Here is a 15,671-nt window from a genome sequence, read left to right as displayed (position 1 = left end):
TCTAAGGAATTTGGAATATTAGTTACACAAAGCAGTACAAGAAAGTGTAAAGTATACAGCCCTGACAAACTTAAATATTTGATGAAGGGAAAGTTCTGTGTAATGCTTCCAGGACAGGGGTCACAGATGACTTGTGGTTTTTGTTATTTAAAGCTTAATTTGGAAGCTGAAATGAAGACAACTGAAGGTATAGGGCTTTATTTATTTATTTTTTTTGATTATTTTGTTTGTGCCTAAATCATATAATGGTCATCTTCCAAGTCCTATAACTTTTATTCATTTAATTAATTTTAAAAAATTTTTAGTTTTTAAAGGTTACTATCCCCTTACAGTTATTACAAAATATTGACTATATTCCCCATGTTGTACAGTACATACTTGAGCCTGTCTTACACCTGTTTGCTGTCGTTAGGTGGGATTTTTATTTATTTATTTATTTTAAGTTTAGTTGCTGTACAGTATAGCGATTCACAATTTTTAACCATTATGCTTCATTTATAGTTATTATAAAACATTGGCTATATTCCCTGTGTTGTACAATGTATCCTTATAGCTTATTTTATACCTAATAGTTTGTGCCTCTTAATCCTCTACCCATATATTGCCCCCTGCCTTCCCTCTTCCCACTGGTAACCTCTAGTATGTTCTCTATATCTGTGAGTCTGCTTCTTTTTTGTTATATTCACTAGTTTGTTGTATTTGTTAGACCCATGTATAGGTTACGTCATACATACAGTATGTCTTTCTCTGTCTGACTTATTTCTTTTTTTTTTTAACATCTTTATTGGAGTATAATTGCTTTACAATGGTGTGTTAGTTTTTGCTTTATAACAAAGTGAATCAGTTATACATATGTCCACATATCTCTTCCCCCTTGCATCTCCCTCCCTCCCACCCTCCCTATCCCACCCCTCTAGATGGTCACAAAGCGCCAAGCTGATCTCCCTGTGCTATGCGGCTGCTTCCCACTAGCTATCTATTTTACGTTTGGTCTTGTATATATGTCCATGCCACTCTCTCATTTTGTCCCAGCTTACCCTTCCCCCTCCCCATATCCTCAAGTGCATTCTCTAATAGGTCTGCATCTTTATTCCCATCTTGCCCCCCCGCTAGGTTTTTCTGACCATTTTTTTTCCTTTTTTTTCTTTTTTTTTAGATTCCATATATATGTGTTAGCGTACGGTATTTGTTTTTCTCTTTCTGACTTACTTCACTCTGTATGACAGTCTCTAGGTCCATCCACCTCACTACAAATAACTCAGTTTGTTCCTTTTTATGGCTGAGTAATATTCCATTGTATATACATGCCACATCTTCTTTATCCATTCATCTGTTGATCGACACGTAGGTTGCTTCCATGTCTGGCTATTGTAAATGGAGCTGCAGTGAACATTTTGGTACATGACTCTTTTTGAATTATGGTTTTCTCAGGGTATATGCCCAGTAGTGGGATTGCTGGGTCATATGGTAGTGCTATTTTTAGTTTTTTGAGAAACCTCCATACTGTTTTCCACAGTGGCTGCACCAGTTTACATTTCCACCAACAGTGTAGGAGGGTTCCCTTTTCTCCACACACTCTCCAGCATTTATTATTTTTAGACCTTTTGATGATGGCCATTCTGACCAGTGTGAGGTGACAGATACCTCAGTTGTAGTTTTGATTTGCATTTCTCCAATGACTAGTGATGTTGAGCATCCTTTCATGTGTTTGTTGGCCATCTGTGTGTATTCTTTGGAGAAATGTCTGTTTATGTGTCTACCTATTTTTTTGATTGGGTTGTTTTTTTGATACTGAGCTGTTTGTATATTTTGGAGATTAATTGTCAGTCTCATTGTTTGGAAGTATTTTCTCCTATTCTGTAGGTTGTTTTTTTGTTTTGTTTATGGTTTCCTTTGCTATGCAAAAGCTTTTAAGTTTAATTAGGTCCCATTAGTTCGTTTTTGCTTTTATTTCCTTTACTTTAGGAGATGGATCCAAAAAAATATTGCTGTGATTTATTTCAAAGCGTGTTCTACTTTTCCTCTCATTTTATAGTATCTGGTCTTACATTTAGGTTTTTAACCCATTTCGAGTTTATTTTGGATAGGGGGTTAGAGAATGTTCTGATGCCCCTCTTTTGCAGGTAGCTGTACAGTTTTCCCAGCACCACTTACTGAAGGGACTGTCTTTACTCCATTGTATATTCTTGCCTCCTTTGTCACAGATTAATTGACCATAAGTGTGTGGGTTTATTTCTGGACTCTCTATTCTGTTCCATTGATCTGTGTGTCTGTTTTTGTGCCAGTACCATACAGTTTTGATTACTGTAGCTTGGTAGTACAGTCTGAAGACATGGAGTATGATTCCTCCAGCTCTGTTTTTCTTTATCAAGATTGTTTTGGCTATTGGGGATCTTTTGTGTTTCCATACAAATTTTAAAATTATTTGTTCTAGTTCTGCGAAAATGCCATGGGTATTTTGATAAAGATTGCATTGAATATGTCAATTGCCTTGGGTAATTTTAACAATATTGATTCTTCCAGTCCAAGAACAGGGCAGAACTTTCCATCTGTTTGTGTTGTAGACGCAGAATTTTTTTTTAAGTCAGAATTTAAAGAGAGAGGAGAGGTACATCTTAAGGTAATTGCTCAAAGCAGGGCGTGAATTGGGCATGGTTTGCTAGACAACAGGAAGTCAGTTTGATCTGTGTTACCACTAACTCTAGTTCTCTAAATTTTACCTAATGAATTTAGAAGTAATTTTGGATTTTATTAGCAACTGCCTTCCATAACACAGCATATTGTCCTATACACGTTCTGGCCACTGAATGAATCTAAAACTGATTCTGTAAATAAATTTACTTCAGACTGTTTTTCCTTGAATTAGAACTTTTGGTTAATCAGTTTTTCCCCAAGTTTAACATTTCTAATGTTTTGATGACATAATGTCTTTAAGAAGTATTGCTGGAAATTAGGGTTTTCTTGAGGGCATTAAGGGAAAGGCACATAGTTTGCAAAAAAGAAGTGCAGTTTTTTAGTATTCATTTGCTTCTTAGGCTCAAAACAGTATTTGAAAAATGGGTCTTTGTCAGAATTCTGTTTCTAGTGGAGCTCCATCATAGACACATCTGCTATGATGTGTCTGCATTTTTTGGATAATACTGTATTTTAAAGTCTAGTTTGCACATTTGTGGTTCTAGAGAGAGACGACGACGAAGAAGCAGAAGTGGCACAAGATCTCCTAAAAAGCCTAGGTCTCCCAAAAGAAAATTGTCTCGCTCACCATCCCCTAGGAGGTAAGAATATTAATCTTTTATTAAATCTATCCTGTTTTTCAGGAACTGTCCTAGAGTTTTTCTTCCTTTTCAGGAATTAAAATGCTTAAGAATGTGCTGATACATTCTCTTCATGACTTGAGACTGTGTTATAATAAACACTGTTTAGGGTTGGGCATTTTAGACCTGTAATCAAGTTTTATAGTCTTCTTCCCTGTATTACTTATATACAGCTTGTATCCAGTGACTTGAAATTGGATCTTTGCTGTCCTCTTTATAGCAAGTGAACTTGGGTCAAGTTTGCCATCTAAAAACAAGTTTAAACTTATTCCTGTTTAATTAATGGTGAAAGTTCTTGAGCAATTCGTTTCAAGCATCTTGTCAGCATTTTACTGTCATCCTAGACATAAAAAGGAGAAGAAGAAAGATAAAGACAAAGAAAGAAGCAGAGATGAAAGAGAACGATCCACAAGCAAGAAGAAGAAAAGTAAAGATAAGGAAAAGGAACGGGAAAGAAAATCAGAGAGTGATAAAGATGTAAAAGTATGTTTACAAACTAATTTATTTTGGTGTTTTGGGTGATGCTGGTACTTTAAAGAAGTGATTTTCCTGTGAAGACGTTTACTTTTATTATTCTCCTTGGCAAAGCAGGTTACACGGGACTATGATGAAGAGGAGCAGGGTTATGACAGCGAGAAAGAAAAGAAAGAGGAGAAGAAACTGACAGAGCCAGCTTCTCCTAAAGCAAAAGAATGTTCTGTGGAAAAGGGAACTGGTGATTCACTAAGAGAATCGAAAGTGAATGGCGATGATCATCATGAAGAAGACATGGATATGAGTGACTGAATATTGCCTCTGTGGGAATCCACCTGTATACGTGCATCAGTGTCATTCCTGTGTGATTTCTTAATGCTGTATTTGTTCATCTCAAATCTAGATGTATACAGCTCTGAGTCATAAATGGTTATAAAGCTCTTGATGTTGATATTAGTTATTTACATCCAAAAGCTTTTAGAAAAATGATACATGGGTAACCAGTTCTTGACAGGTTGAAATCTGATTGAGTTAAACAAGCAGTTTTACTATTCTGGTGCTGCTTCATAACAAAAATGAAAAGCTGCATGCATCTACAGCAGGCATGGATTGTTTATGTTGTATGATCTCCTTTATTAAGTTCACTTATAGTATTTCTAGAGTTTGATTCATTGCCGTAATAGAGCCATGTAGGGAATGCACTGATTGCATGTTAATTGTGGCAGGAATATCCTAAATGTCATTCAAATCCTCCAACATGATGGATCTACTTATGGTCTTGTTTGTTGACATGACAAATTAACATTCTTATAGTTACAACTGGAAATGAGCATTTGAAACAGATAATCCTTTAAGCCTTGTGGCTAAAATTTTGTGGCTTTTGTTTAACTTTGAAAGGTTATATATGCACTAACCTTTTTTGATGGCTATAATTAGACTTTAATTACAGAAACAAGATTTCAAATGAAACTGTCTTTGGCAGTAAGTAAATAGCATATTTTGAAGTAGAGTTGTATACTTTTTCATAAGGTGTTTGGGAATTTTTTTTCCTAAAATAATTTATTGAACATCTACATCAGTGAAAGTTATCTGCCTATCCTGAAGTCCATCTGTAAAAGAAAGTTATCTCTTGTCCTGATTTTCAATTGTCCACTCTTTTATTAATTTGTTTTAATCTCATTGTTGGAAAAGGGGGATAGTGCATTTTAAATTGACCTTCATATGCTTTTAAAAATAAGACAAATCTACTTGATAATGTACTTTTTATTTGATCTCAAGTTGTATAAAACCAATAAATTTTGTGTTACTGTTACTGCAGTAGTAATCTTATGCACACAGTGATTCCATGTTAAATGCAAAGTAGTTAGGCAACTGTTTTCTTACAGGAGTTTCCAAGCTTCACTTTTGTGCAGTAAAAACAAAAGTAGGCTACAGTCTGTGCCATGTTGATGTACAGTTTCTGAAATTGTTTTACAAGACTTTGATAATAAAACCCTTAAACTTATGTTTATGTTCCTGTAAAACCGTATTTGTATTTATTTACGTTGTTGAATGTATGGCATTTACCTCATTCATTTTACATATCAAGTTCTTTCCTTTCAGTCCACATATTTTAATATAGTAGTAAGATGGAATCCATCACAGTCGTGATTAGTTGCTGTTAGAATTGTCAAAATTAGTTTAATTTCTATCTAAGTCTTTTTCTAAGTGTAATTTTCTTATATTTTGGGTGTAGGACTTGGGTTGAGTAAAGCAATGAACTTTAGGATAAACAAATGATCCCACCTATATCTAGTAAATTTATATTTTTGGTGAATATAAACATACTTTTCTGGAATAGTATAGAAACTCAATGGTATGTATCTACTGTACAATACTAAATAGTATATTTATTCATTTATGAAATGAGTAGTGTTTGAGTGGCTGGGATTAAGGGGAAAATGAGACTTGGAATTGTAGCTTTTATCCAAATTGGAGTATAATTTTTTTTTTAACTTTTAAAATTGAAATGCCGTATAGATAAGCCAGCGTTGTTTTTACAGTTTGTAGTAACTTTTTAAATTTTATGGAAGGGAATTTTGTCTGTAGTAAGACGTTCTAGTAATGGTCCTAAAAATCACTGCATTTTTAAACACAAAGTTGAACGCAAATGACATTCTTTAAACTTACAAAAAATTTTAGTAGAAAAACATTTAAAGATTGAACCATATGATATTGTCGGTTTTGTAAGTCAAAAACAAGTAAGATATTGGCAGTTTCACTTGGTTAAGCCTAATACTACTCAAATTTTATTCCCTCACTTGTAGTCTTTGAATATATAGTATGCTAATTTCTCAAAACAGATTAAGAAATTTGGGGCTTTAAAATAGTACCACTGACTTAAGATGCTGTCGTGAAGGGAGTCTATACTTAGGTTATTTTTCAGTGAACATTTATGCACAAAGGTAGGGTTGCACAGGACAGAAGCCTTTAACACATAACCAGTCGAAATCAAGTGAACACTGCCTCCACACTGAATTTTGTTCTGTTATTTGGTAGTGAAAATGATTAAAAAATAAAAGTGGTTTTGTTAGAAAAGTGTGTGTGCTATTTATTTGCTTGACTTCTTCATGAGTGAAAATGAGGTAGTGGCTATTTAAGAGCCCAGTCATGAATTTCAGCTTCATTTACAGCTGGGGAAACCTGTGTTTCCTACCTTCATTTTCCTGTCTGTAGAATGGGAGTGATATCTACTTTGTGAAGTAGTTGGTAGAAAAAAATGTAGCCCTGTGCACCTGGGTCAGTAAATGGTACCTGCTATTTAATTATGGAGCTTTTCAAAACTATATGAAAATTTAGTTTGGGGTAACGTTTTAGCAAAAGCACTGAGATAAATTGCATGCAGATATGGCGATATTTCCCTTTACATTTTTGTGAATATAGGTTTTGGATAATAAGCTCCCTGGTAGTGATTCTACGTGGAAGGTAGAGGAATATTAGTTACTTAGGGAAGAAAGACAAACTGGGCTTCTACTAGAACAGTAAAACCTAATTTTACATTCACCTTGGAGTTGCATCTTAAAGCTGATGTTCTGCTCTCAGTGTCATATAGCCTGTACGAGCCTACTTTTCCTCTGGCAAAACAATACCACTTTCTTCACTTGGGCACCAGATTAAGTGGTCTGCTGTTTGAAGATTGAGACATCTTTTAAACTGAAATTGAGATTTCTGTTCCTTTTGTCTCAAATATAGCTAGTGCATTTCACTCCTGTCCTATCTAAAATATTTTCTCTAATCAAGTACATGTAGTTGTGTTTAAATATGGAAACTACTGATACTTTTAAAGAGCATCAGAATATGTTACTAAGGGTTTATTAGCAGAGGTAGTTTTTTAAATGAGACTAATTCTGGAGTTTTTGAGTCTGTTTTAGTTTTATTTTCCTATTTTCATTTTATAATATCAAAGTATATGTAAAATTCATTTAGACATTCTTTAGCAAAATAACGTGTGAACCATGCTAATTCTTTGCTAGTGGGAATATTCTTAATATACTTAAAGGTTATAGTAGGCGTTAAATATCAAGTTTCAGAAGACAAGCATCCTGTAGATTAGCATCATGTAATTTTGTTCTTATCAGTCAGCATTCAATCCAGGGAGCCGAACGACCCAAAAAGATTTGTTGACAAAGATTTGACCTTAATTGTGGGAGCTGGTTTAATAGTCTCAAAGTTGTTGTCTATGCTGTGCATCTGATGCTGGAGACTAAAGCCCACAGGCAGTCAAGAAAAGGATAGTTGAGAGGGGTAAAAATAAGTTGGAACCATAAGCTGGAACCCACAAGAATGGGCTGAAACTGCAGGACCAAGCAGATAAGCCACAACGTGTATGAACTACATAATTTCTGCTTCACTTCTTCAAAATTCCTACGCTACCTATATTCATTACTTAAACATCCCCGCCAGTCACTGTTAGCCTTCTTCAGTGACCAAGAATTCTATGGGAGGTACAAGGTGCATCTTATTTTTGTGTTTTTATATTACACAGTTTCTGCTTTAGGCTAATCATTTTCACCTGCAAAACACGAGCAAATTCAGGAATGATTGCCAAATACCTTTCTTTAAAACGCTTAGGAAATTTGCTTCAGTTTTTTTAGGTGCTGTGGCAAAAGGAAAATTCTAATTCCATGTACCATATGTGCCATTATGGCCAGAAGTACTATTCCTAAAATGAGCTGTAACAGTTTTTTTAAAGTTCATCACTAGGTAGTACTACAAGGATGATCACATGATCTAAAAAGTGTGCTATTGAGATGACATTTTTAGATGGCATTCTAAAATACTATTGGCCCAGATTTCTGATATAAAATGCTTTACAAAAGCAGTTTTTGCTAATTCATAATATACAAATGATGGGCTTTTACCGAGTTTAGTTTTAATGTCTTTACAAGTGATTTAATACCTCCTGTCCATTTATCTAAGTTTCACTGCCAGTTGTCTTTGAAAGTTCCCAAGTATAGCAACTTTGGTAAGGATACATTTTGTTAATTTCCGAAAACACAGTTAAGATACCTTTTGCTGGATACTAACTAATTTGCTCAATTTCAGAGGCTAGCATAGCATACTACAAGTAGGACTTTGAACTCACCTTTTTTACAACTTTTTCTCAACCATATTGTGACAAAAGTTAACAGCAAAAGGAACTCAGTATTTTCTTAATTCAGTATTTTCTTTAGTCCTTTTGTGGCCTCTTTGCTGCTTTAGGCTTAGTGAAAACTAGGGAGAAATTTCACTGAAGCACTCATTATTCACCACCCTTCCCCAAGATGTGAATGGTAAGCTGTGCATGAATAACACTGAAAACACATTTTTATTAGTGTGAGTGGGGCTCAATACCAGTTCTAAGCAGGAGAAAAACTGAATAGTTTTTTCAGCTTCTGTTGGCTATCAGCTTCTCTGAAATGTGTTCATGTCTAGACAATTGTATGTAGCTGTACTCAAAATAATCAGCATCAGCTTTATGCCTCCCTTTTTAAGAAACTTGATAATTTTCTGTACATGAATGTCTATAGACAGGCAAACTGTCTCTAAGGAATTTTCTTAAAGACAAGAATCCTATATTCTTTTGAAACCATACTGGTGGCAGGATATACTGAACATTTCTAAACGGCCATTTAAGGTAACCATTTTATAGCCCTCCCAACTTCAAACAATATTTTCAGTCACAAATGGAAGGCAAAGAGAATTTTATGAACCTACATTACAAAATCTAGATTACCATGTAAGAGTATCAAAATATATAGCGTTTTTATCTACTTACTTGAAACACGGCATATAGCTTCATTCATTAGCTGGATTAAAAGGCACATTTTGAAAAGTCTAATACTGTTAAAAGTTTATTTGCATTAAATAACTCCTATTTTTACCATCATAAGAGATACTGACATTTGCTTGTCCTTTGTGATCAGATAAAAGACATTTTGGAATGGATAATCTCTACTATTCTTTATGAAAGAAAAAGTTAAAAACAAAATTCAAGTGCAAAAGTTTTCAGTAGTCTTCCTACCTCCAGTGTACCCCAGCAAAACAGTCACAGCTTTTAGGAAATTGATAAATCCCAAGCTGCAATTTACCATGTTTTTTCCCCACTGAATTACAAAAAAAGTCTGCAGTATATTCCTGAAAGTATACCATATTCCCACAAAGTAAGGGAGCCTAAAAGCAACGGTGATCGTTGCCTTTCAGTATCTCAAACCTCATATAATCATTGACAGGATAACAGAATCTCTAAGTCCAACAAACATTCCCAAAATAATAGGGATCAACTTCTATTTAATAAAACTAGTCTGGGTTTACCCACCCTTTCCACAAAATTCAACAGACCCACATAAGGTAGAAACTGGTCTTTGAATTTTTCACTATGATTATTTTTCTTCATTATAAAATGTATTTAATAAAATGTCAACATATGCAATGTAGTATGTACCAGCATGGAAGATGCAGCTTTAAAGATGTTTATTACAAAATTTTTCTTATGGTTGATGCTTTGGATTTTTAAGTCATCTATTCAATTAAGGTCTCTAAACTCATTCAAATTATTTAAAATCCTGAAAAAAGTTACTGGTCACTCTAAAAAACTTGACAGATGCATTCTGACACATTTTTCAAGATACATTTAAAAAACATTTCTTTAGCTAAGCTCTTTAATACAACATAACATTTTATGACTGTTATACATTATTCTCCCTAATTTATTGTCATTCTTGGACCTTCAAACCATCTTGGAATAAGTATGAAAAATTTTATGTGCAAAAATGAATAATGCATGATTTTAACACTTTGGAGATAATTAAAATCAATAAATATTTTCTTGTGACTTACTTAAAAAAATAAACAGTAGGAATTGTCAATCTTGTGTATGTTTCTGGAATTTAACCTGTAACAAATATATTCTATTAGCATATAAAATGTTTTTACCTTATTTTGAAAGCATTAAATATGTAGGGATGCCCAAAATATGTGGATTGTTTTTAAAACTGACACAAATGCATCCATATTCCACTAAAAACAAAATAATCAGAATGATATGCACTTATTAGGAAGCAAGTTTAAAAATTTGGAATTTTTTTAAAGTGCTCAGATTTGGAAGAAGAATATCTTTAAGCATGCTTATCATGAACACAAAAAGGACTTTTAAACTCAAGTTTAGAAAAAAAAAAAAAGTTTCTATGAAAGGAAGATTATTAACAAACGTTTTCCATTGAAGAAAGAATTCAGGTAAAAACAAATAGCACCACAATGAATTGCACTAAGGTGCTAAAGGAGGTACCTTATTCCCTGCAGAGAGAATGCTCCTTCTGAAGTGTATTGCAACATATAAATGCAATTGTTTAATGGTTACCATTTGGTTCATTCAGCTACAGAAAACTGCATTCCTTCTAGTTCATTATATTGAACAAACATTCAAATTACTGAACTATACATAATGTTACATACTTTTTACATTTTATGAAAACAAAGCTTGAAGGAATATTTATAAAGGTCACCTTGAATATAAGATGACAAGTTTAAAAGGACTTCATATCTCTTAAGACATTTAATTTATGTTAATGGTCCAGGAGTGTTTTAGATATAGATATATTTATATGCATATATATTTCAACAAGAAGTGTAAAAATTTTTAAAAACAAATCACAGCACTCATAGCTGTTTTACATCAGAAGGACTTGGGGTCATTAAGGTGTCAAACTATTACACTTATAATATGTATATTTTTAAAAAGACTGAAAATGGCACATCAGGAAACTTGCTGGAATTCTTATTAGAGGCCCATTTCATTATATCACTGATGTGTCGATCCAACATAATTCCCTTTTCTTCGATGAAAACACTTGTCCCTTCTATTTGAATTCACTTCCGGGGTCTCTGCATTCTCTAGCTTTCCTTGGTTGAATGGCATCATTTTCTGTGTCAGTTAAAGATCAGGAAAACGGCTTGGGTCTTCCTTGTAGTCTTCAGGTATGGTAAAGATGGAGCCATCAAATTCATCATATCGAAACTCCTGAAAAGTCACAGTGGCTGTGATCGTAGGAAACACGGGTATATCTAGAGAGGACAATCAATGATAACACTGTAAAATGAAATGGTAACCTATTTATAGACTATGAAATACTATTAGACTATGAAATACTATTAGAGTTACCTATACTCCTTAAAATGTAAAAAAGTGTTATTCAAGGACCAGACAAATCCTAATATACATCTAATATTGAGTATGTGTGTTTGCAGGAAGAGTTTGGCTACTTGTGAGGAGAGAAAGACACCAAGGCATCAAGAATTGCATCAAAAACTCAAGGTCCCACTGCTTCCCAGTCTTAGCACTATGATGGCAGATTCCACTAGACTATTTTTTCTTGGGGCAAAGGAATGGCTACATTTGTACTTTTTGCATTCCGATATCTTTTCTTCAGTTTGTAGTGTACATACTCTGAATCTGAGCTGATTTTTTTTTTCATTTAATACAAATGAAATACATTCATCCTTTTTTGTTTTAAAACACTAGAAGACAATCCATCGCTTTAATATATGGGATAAAAATAATCTCATCAGAATTGGAGTAATATCATACCACCACAGCCTAATATTCTTCTAAGTCAAATACATTTCTAGCTGAAATTATGAGTGAAATCTGACATCAAAAATGGCCAAATACTTTAATCACTGCAGTTTTATTCCTAATACGATTTATTGGAAAGAACACAAATTATAAAACCTGGATTCTGAATCCTACAAATCATTTAATTTATGAGGCTCAAGGATTTCGTCTACAAAATAAACCCTAAGGGTTCCTTAAAACTCTGAAATGATTCTGTGAAAGCTAAGTTGAATGTCTGTCTAGAATAAAGGCATACCATAAACTAAGGCTGACTGTTACAAGCCTAGTATTCTATTGCAGAAAGTAATATTCTCATTTAAGAAAAAAAAAAAAGAAATCAACATAAGGATTACAGAGTTTCCAGTTATTTCTGGTGGAAAAGATCATTCATTTGTGCTTATTAAATAAAGATGCTGTTCTAATTCAGAGGTCAGCGAACTAAGGCCTGTTGCCTGGCCTTGTTTTGTAAGGCCTGTGGGCTAAGAAAAAATTTTACATAATTTAGTAGTTTTTTAAAAAACACAAAGAATAATGCTTCATGCAGATAAAATTACATGAAATTCAAACTTCACTGTCCATAGTAAAGTTTTATTGGAACATGTGGTTTACTTATCGTCTATGGCTGTTTTCATTCTCCAACAAGAGTTGAATAGTTGTGACAGAAACCATATGGCCTGTAAAGTCCAAAATATTTACTATCTTTCAGAAAAAGTTTGATGACCTTGATGACCCTTGTTCTAGGCATTGGATATATACCAGGAAACAGTAGAAAACAAACCATGCATTTATGGAGATTACATTCTGGTTGGGAGATACAAACCACAAATAGGTAAAAAATAATTGTGACTAAGTATGTAGGCAAAAATAAAGCAAGTAGGGGGATAGGGAGTTTCAGTGTTGAGGGTAAGAGTTCTTGATTAGGGTTCAAAGGAAAACCTCAATAAAGTGACCTTTCAGCAAACACCTGAGATAAGAACAAACTACACAGTTGCCTAGAGGAAGAAAATTCTAAGTAGAGGGTATAAGTGAAAAAGCCCTAAAATGAAAGTGTATGGTTTATTCTGGGAACAGCTAGGAGATCAGTGTGGCTACAGCCAAATGAGTACGGGAAAGATTAGCAGAAGATGAGGTTTGAGAAGAAATAGGCAGCCAGATCAAGCGGGGTTTAGGTCAAGAAAAAGTCTTCGGCTTTTACTCTGGATGAGATGGAAAGCCAGTGTATGGTTGTGAGCATAGTAGTAACATGTTTTGGCTTAAGTTTAGGCAGATGTAATGAGAATATAATGTAGGATGACAAAAGTAATAGGAGGGATGTGCTCCAGAAGGAGCAGTCAGAGAGGCAGGAAGAAGATCAAGAGAGAATTCTATCAAAGAAGTGGGAGGAAATCTGAAGAGAAACTACCAGCTTTCACTGGGACAAGGACTCCACAAAAAGAATGAAATCTTGGAGAGATTAAGTCAGATAACAGAAAAGTGTCAGCAGACTTAACGATATGAACATCAATAATAAACACAGAGTGGAAGAGATGAAAAGAATCTGCACCGAGCAGCTGGGTTGTTTCTAGCTTGAGGCTATTACAAACTTATTTTTGTATACAGGTTTTTGTGTGAACATATCTTTATTTTTCTGGGATAGATGCCTAGGAATACAATTCACTGATCACATGGAAGTTGGGTGGTTAGTTGTTTGTTTTTTAAGAAACGGCTAAAACATTTTCCAGGGTGGCTATACCATGTTACATAACCACCAGCAATGTATGAGCAATCCAGTTTTTCCACATCTGCACAAACATTTGGAGTTGTCACTATGTTTTATTTTAGCCATTCTGTTAGGTGTATGTAATGATATCTCACTGTGGTTTTAATTTGCACTTCCCTAGTGGCTAATGATTCTCAACACTGTTTTTGTGCTTATTTTCCATTTATATATCCTCTTTGGTGAAATGTCTTTTTGTGTCTTTTGCTCTTTTCTAACTGGCTTGTTTATTTTGTTACTGATGAGTTTTAAGCATGCTTGTGTTTCTTTTACTCTTAACTGGGTCTTTCACAGAGCAAAGAGTTTTTTTACTTTTGAAGAAGTCCAATTCATTGATTTTTTTTCTCTTATGGGTCATGCTGTGAAGTCTAAGAACTCTTTGCTTAAACCTAGATCCCTAAGAATTTCTTCTACATTTATTTCCTAAGTTTTATTGTTTTATTTTACATTTAAATTTAAGTCCATGATTCATTTTCAGTTACTTTTTGTATAAGCTGTAGGATTAAGGTGGAGTTTCATTTTTTTTGCCTTTGCATGTCTAACTGCTCCAGCATCATTTGTTGAAAAGGCTATATTTCCTCCACTGAACTACTTTTGTACCTTTATCAAAAATCAGTTGAGCATATTTATAAGGATCTATGTTTGGATTCTCTTTTCTTATGTTGACTTATATGTTTATATCTCAACCAATACCATACAGTCTTGATTACTATCGCTATACATTAAATATTGAAATGGAGTAGACTGATTACTCACACTTCATTCTTTTTCAAAACTGTTTTTGGCTATTGTTCTGAGTCAAATTCTTTCCCCTCCAAAAAAGATCTATTCCAGTCCTAACCCCCAGAACCTAAGAATGTGACTTTTTTGAGACAGGGTCTTTGCAGAAGTAATCAAATTAAGAATCATTAGAGTGGTCCCTAACCCAATGGCTAGTGTCCTTACAAAAAGAGGAAATTCGAAGACACACGTACAGGAAAGGAACATCATGTGAAGATGAAGGCAAAAATTGGAGTGATGCTTCTACAAGCCAAAACACATTACCAGAAATTAGAGGAGGGCCATGAAACAGATTTCCTCTCATAGCCTGCAGAAGGAGCTAACCCAGCTGACACCCTGATCTCAGATTTCTAATTTCCAGAACTAAGACAATAAATTTCTATTGTTTAAGCCACTCAGAGTTTGTGGTATTCTGTTATGCAGCCCTCGAAAACTAATACAGATATTCTAGTTTCTTTGCCATCCCATGTAAATTTTAAAATAATCTTTTCTCAATCTACAAAAAAAATATGGCTGGGATTGTGATAAGAATTTGTGTTAATCCCATGTATCTCTTTGGGGAGAATTAACATCTTTCCTATGTTGAATCTTCCAATCCATGAGCATCGTATGTCTCTACTTTTGTTTAGATCTTCTTTTATTTCTTTCATCAGTGTTGTATAATTTTCTGCATACAAGTACTATAAATGTTTTGTTAAATTTACATCTATTTCCTTTTTTTTGCAATCATAAAAAATATTTAATTTTTAATTTTGGTGTCAGTGTGTTCAATGCTAATATCCAGAAATATTACTGATTCTTGTATGTTTAACTTTTATTCTGCCATCTTGCAGAATGCATTAACTCTAGTTTGTTTCTAGAACCTTTGGGATTCAACTCATAGAATCATGTCATTTGCAAATAGAGAAGATTTTATTTCTTCCTTTTTCCACTCTGAATGCCTTTTTTACCCCTTCATTTATTATTACACTTACTATCCTTTTGATTTCTGCAGGATCTGTCATGCTATCCTGTTTCATTCTCTTTTTTATCTGTCTTGCTACAGATTTGTTGATTTTATCACTCTTTTCAAAGGACCAGCTCTTTGCATCACTGACTTTCTCTATTTGTTCTATTTTCTCTTTCATTTATTTCTGCTCTTTATTATCTCCTTCCTTCTGCTTGCTTTGGGTTTATATGTTCTTCTAACTTCTTGAAGTAGGAGCTTAGATTATTG

The 15,671-nt window shown here is 33.9% G+C and overlaps 2 protein-coding genes across 6 annotated transcripts in view; one reads left to right on the top strand and one right to left on the bottom strand.

Annotated features, from left to right (window-relative positions):
- The window catches only part of SRSF11 (serine and arginine rich splicing factor 11), a 45,997-nt gene extending 40,692 nt beyond the window's left edge, over positions 1-5,305 (top strand). Inside the window, exons 11-13 of one of the 4 annotated variants that reach the window (XM_007104396.4) lie at positions 3,180-3,275; positions 3,659-3,797; positions 3,903-5,305. In XM_007104396.4, coding sequence (XP_007104458.2) covers positions 3,180-3,275; positions 3,659-3,797; positions 3,903-4,100 — 433 coding nt within the window. In that variant the 3' untranslated portion in view covers positions 4,101-5,305. Of the gene's footprint in view, positions 1-3,158; positions 3,276-3,658; positions 3,798-3,902 lie in introns of all 4 variants that reach the window. The other 3 variants (XM_024119697.3, XM_024119698.3, XM_024119699.3) reach the window with 3 other exon arrangements.
- A 4,274-nt stretch (positions 5,306-9,579) lies between these two features.
- ANKRD13C (ankyrin repeat domain 13C) overlaps positions 9,580-15,671 on the bottom strand; it is an 83,114-nt gene continuing 77,022 nt past the window's right edge. For both annotated transcript variants that reach the window (XM_007104393.2, XM_007104394.4), the window contains one exon: positions 9,580-11,369. In XM_007104393.2, the coding sequence (XP_007104455.1) occupies positions 11,239-11,369 (131 nt within the window). In that variant the 3' untranslated portion in view covers positions 9,580-11,238. The remainder of the gene's footprint in view (positions 11,370-15,671) is intronic.

This window comes from Physeter macrocephalus, chromosome 4 (genome assembly GCF_002837175.3).
Source record: "Physeter macrocephalus isolate SW-GA chromosome 4, ASM283717v5, whole genome shotgun sequence".
NCBI lineage: Eukaryota > Metazoa > Chordata > Mammalia > Artiodactyla > Physeteridae > Physeter > Physeter macrocephalus.
This window is presented reverse-complemented; position numbering and strand designations above follow the sequence as displayed.